General features: G+C 40.6%; 1 protein-coding gene across 1 annotated transcript in view; it reads left to right on the top strand.

Annotated features, from left to right (window-relative positions):
* The first annotated feature begins 412 nt into the window (after positions 1 to 412).
* Positions 413 to 4,464, top strand: part of LOC108530161 (TNF receptor-associated factor 4-like) — a 54,948-nt gene continuing 50,896 nt past the window's right edge. The window contains exon 1 of the mRNA XM_017872861.1: positions 413 to 555. Within this exon, the coding sequence (XP_017728350.1) occupies positions 413 to 555 (143 nt within the window). The remainder of the gene's footprint in view (positions 556 to 4,464) is intronic.

Here is a 4,464-nt window from a genome sequence, read left to right as displayed (position 1 = left end):
TTGCATTGGGGAGTTATACATGATATAAATGATGAATTGATGGGTGCTGACGAGTTGATGGGTGCAGCACACCAACATGGCATAAGTATACATATGTAACAAACCTGCACGTTATGCACATGTACCCTAGAACTTAAAGTATAATAAATAAAAAAAAAAAAAAAACACCATAAAAAGAAAATTTTTTAAAGTATGAATTCTAACTAGAAGGCTCTCTAAGATTCTGAGCTTCTGACCTGCTTTTTTTAAAGATGGAGTTTATGAAGTGTAAAAGATATGTGTTAAAGATTTGTAGCTCTGAACTTAGACTTTCTGCTTGGTGAAATCAGCACTGAGAAGGAATTGAAAAGGGAATCACTTCCTCATCCTGTGGGTCAAGAAGATGTAATGCTTTATCTAAGGACTGTCAGTAATGAGGAAGTGCCTCTTAGAGGGGGATGCTAAGGGCAACCCCATTTCTCTGGTTATAGGGACCTGCAACCTCAGTGGGGCCCAAGATGGGTACATTCGGGTCACCGCCAACATGCAGAGAGAGAGAGAACATACATCTTTTTCGTGAGTACCCTGTTACATAGATATTTCACAAATATTGGTTCCCTGGAAGCCCCTCCCACCTTCCCTCTCATCCTTGTAAGTTCTTCCTCACATCCCACCTTAATATAAACAATAACCAGTTATTACTGTGGGTTCCCTATGTGCCAAGCAGTTTCATGTATCATTTCATTCAATCTTCACTACACTTTAATCATTTTATGACTGAGGAAACTTAATTTATAACTGAAGCAACTTGCCCCAAATTGCCCAAGGGCAGGGATCTCTTATGATTTGGGGTTCTACCACCAAGATATAATTAGAGATAAGGATGTTATTTAGCTAATTAAGTCAAATAGACAAAACAAACCATTTACCTCAATTATCTGAATTTTGGCTCACCATTCTTAAAGTTTGGCTCAGAAATTATACTCTTCTTTTTTCTAGGAACAGTTTTGTTTTGTTTTTGGCTTGGGTAATCTGGCTTATTGCCTTGGTTCTCTCATCAGTGACTACCACAGTATTGTTCTCAGAACCATTTCATAAATATACATGGAGAGAGGAAGTAAAGGAGAAAGAGAGAAAGGGAGAGAAGGAGGGCAGGAGGGAGGGAGGAGGATGCCTCTTTGTTAGCAAACCCACTGGATGTGTATTCCTGAGAATGGAGGTCTGCACCTAATGATTGCTAATAAGCCTCATCACCTTTGGTCACTTCCCCTACTGTAGATGGTTCACTGTGTTTCTGTTACCCTCAGCCCTGAGATGGAGCTCACAGAATTGGCCCTAACCTCCTCATATGGCTGTGACAATCTAATGAGTATATGTTTGCAGAAGTATTATACCCATAAACAGGTTGCTTCAGATGGGATTCTTCCTGGTGATTTAACTGGGTGCTCTGCCCTCCTAGGGAGCTGCAGCTTTGCAGGACTCTCTAGAACTATAGTGACAGCCAGCCATCACTTTAGGGATAGTACTAAGTAAGAAACTCTTGATCCTATCTAAATTCTCCATGCCTTGTATGTGCAAATGTGAAAAGCCAGAAACACCATTCCCAGTTCCATGGTCTATTAATAATATTCTTTCAGCTCCAAAACAACTCCATCGCTCTGAATGAATTTAACATACCCTTGCTCCATTATTCAAATTCAAACATCACCTCCATGAATAAAACAAAACAAGACACATTTGCCAAAAACAAAAGCATGTTTTGCCTCAAATTTCTCGTTTGACAACTTTGGGGGTAATAATTAGGTGAGTAAATGTTTCAGCTCCCTAGTTCATTTTGCTTATATGTGTGAGCATCCATAATATGGTTATATTTATAAACTATAAAGATGTTTCTGCTATGTCTGAATTTTTGAAAGTCAGTACCTGCTGAAATTCTGTCCTATTTGCAAACAAGAACGTTTGGCCCCTCACTTTTCCATTTAGCTTTAAAAATCTCGTAAGTATCTTAATAAATATAGGGTTGACACGGTTCTCATACATGTATGGGCATGTTATCACAATAAGACCTTTATTTCCTAGTTATAAAATATTTTTAAATTACCCTTTGAACTGCCACTCAGCTTATGGAGTCTATGACAGTTTTTTGTTTTGTTTTGTCTTCAAACTGAAGCACTGAACCGACAACAGTCACGGGCTTGTTGAGTTTAGATTTGTCTCAACTCCTCTTGTCAATGTCAAATAACTTCTACAAGTGTGCCAAGATGTGTAGTTCTGTTGCCTGCAGGTTAAGTCCCAAAGTCTTCAAGACTCAGGGAAATCTGTGATTATAAGAAACAATCACCCACCCCCCAAAAAACTTTCCCACCTGGAGGACTTCTAACTGAAGAGTGAAAAGGCTATCTCTTAGGGACTAGGGGAGATGTACCAAAGCAACTAAGAGTGGAGATATATTTTAAGGCTATCTTATTGTATAAACCAACATGAGGTTTTGCACACGTAACTGGAGTTGAATACATGACTACCCACCCGTACCCCTGAACCCATCTATTTGTCCCCCATTTCCATAGCTACCACCCTTGTTCAAATACTTTCTTGGAGAATAGCAATAATATCCTAGTTGTTCTCCCGACACCAGCCCTACCCTCCTATACTCCAGTGTTCACACGGCAGCCAAAGTAATCTTTGAAAACACAGAACTGATCTTGTCACTTCCCTAGCTTAAGAAAGAAAAGACAGTGATTTCTCAAAACTCTTCAAAGTAAGGCCAATGGCCTCAGTGTCATCCCCTCTGACCTGGCTAGTTTCATCACACACCGCTCCCCTCTGTCTTCTGTGCTCCAGCCTCAAACTCCTGTGCACTTGGTAAGGAGTCTTTCTCCCCTCTTCTCCACCTATATGGGAAGCAGTGGAATGTGGTTAAGAGAATGGGTTCTGGAAAATAATAGGCAGGGCTGTATTGAGTTACTACATGAAAAGTGCTTAGAGTCAACCCTGATACCTAGTCTACACTCAGTGAGTGATAGCTGTTTCAGGAGCTTACTCAACTTTCAGCTTTCAGCTGAAATAGCACTTCCCTTGGGAGGCCATTCCAACTCCCGCAGGCCAAGCCTGGACAACCTATTAGGTGCACTCACAACTTCTTCCACTTCTTTAAGGTACTTGTCACAATTTGTAGTTATGTGTGACTATTTGATTGATTTCTGTCTCCCCTGCTAGGCTATAAACTCAGCAAGGTCAGGAATCATGACTATTTTGTTCACCATTTATCATATTCTGAGCACTTAACTTGGAGCCTATAGTCTACTGTGTGTGTGTGTGTATATATATATATAGAGAGAGAGAGAGCTGGGGTCTCACTGTGTTGCCCAGACTGGTCTCAAACTCCTGGCCTCAAGCAAACTTCCTGCTTTAGCCTCCCAAGTCATTCAGATTACAGGTGTGAGCCACCATGTCTGGTTAGTCAATATATATTCATCAAGGGATGTTGAAGGAATAAAAAAGTAGATGGATGGACAGATGAATGGATAGATGGGTGGGTGGATGGATGGGTAGATGGATGGATGGATGGATGGATGGATGGATGGATGGATGGACAGATGGATGAGTATATCTGGTGAAGTGTTAAACTAGGTAAGATAAAGTCCCCAAAAGAATATTAGAAATCTAAATAAACATGGATCTTGTGGAAATAAAGACAAATGTAGGGTGGTACAGAAGAGAAGAAGGAGAGTTGTCTGAAATTTTCACAGATATTTACTTCCAGTGGGAGGGAGTGCTCAGGCTGAAGCTTCCTGGTAGGCAAAAGGAGGACGGTCCTTAGCCGAGGCCTCACAGCATAACGCTAAAGAGCACAGACTCTGACATCTATCAGGCCTGATTTGAATTCCAGCTCCACTGCTCCCAAGCTGTCCACAGAGAACATGTTATTTCACATCCCTAAGTTCCATTTTTCTTGCTTTAGAATTGGGTAACAATAATGCCCTCCCATGAAGATATTAGGAAGCTTAATTGAATTTTGGAGGTAAAGTGATGCCCTCAGTGCCTTGAGCATAGTCATAAGAAACTGCCATCCTGAGCTCAATCTTAAAATCCTCAAAGGAGCAACACGGTTCATACTGCTGTGTTGTAAGGGGCAGGAGGAGTTGCAAGTGAATCACAATAACCTTGCAGAAAATCTGCTTCTGCTCCTGCAAGATGGGACACACAGCAACCACATCTTACAGGGACAAGTTGCTCCATGTATCTTGTGCCTAAATTGCTATTCCTCTTCTTCTCACCCCCTATGATGAACCCTGGATCCTTAGGGGCTCAGCTGCTATTTTCACTGTTGTCAAAACTAGCTTCCTAATTACTTGAATTACTGTAACTTGAATTTTTTTCAAATATGTATAATTTCCCAGAGACCACTAATTTTCTTTTCATAAAATAAAGTCCTAAAATAATCTAGTTGTGTTCTTTCCCCATAGGCCTTACCAAAAAAAAAAA

Source organism: Rhinopithecus bieti, unplaced genomic scaffold (assembly GCF_001698545.2).
Source record: "Rhinopithecus bieti isolate Rb0 unplaced genomic scaffold, ASM169854v2 scaffold_7438, whole genome shotgun sequence".
Taxonomy (NCBI): domain Eukaryota; kingdom Metazoa; phylum Chordata; class Mammalia; order Primates; family Cercopithecidae; genus Rhinopithecus; species Rhinopithecus bieti.
Note: the sequence above shows the minus strand (reverse complement) of the source record. Positions and strands in the feature narration are given on the sequence as shown.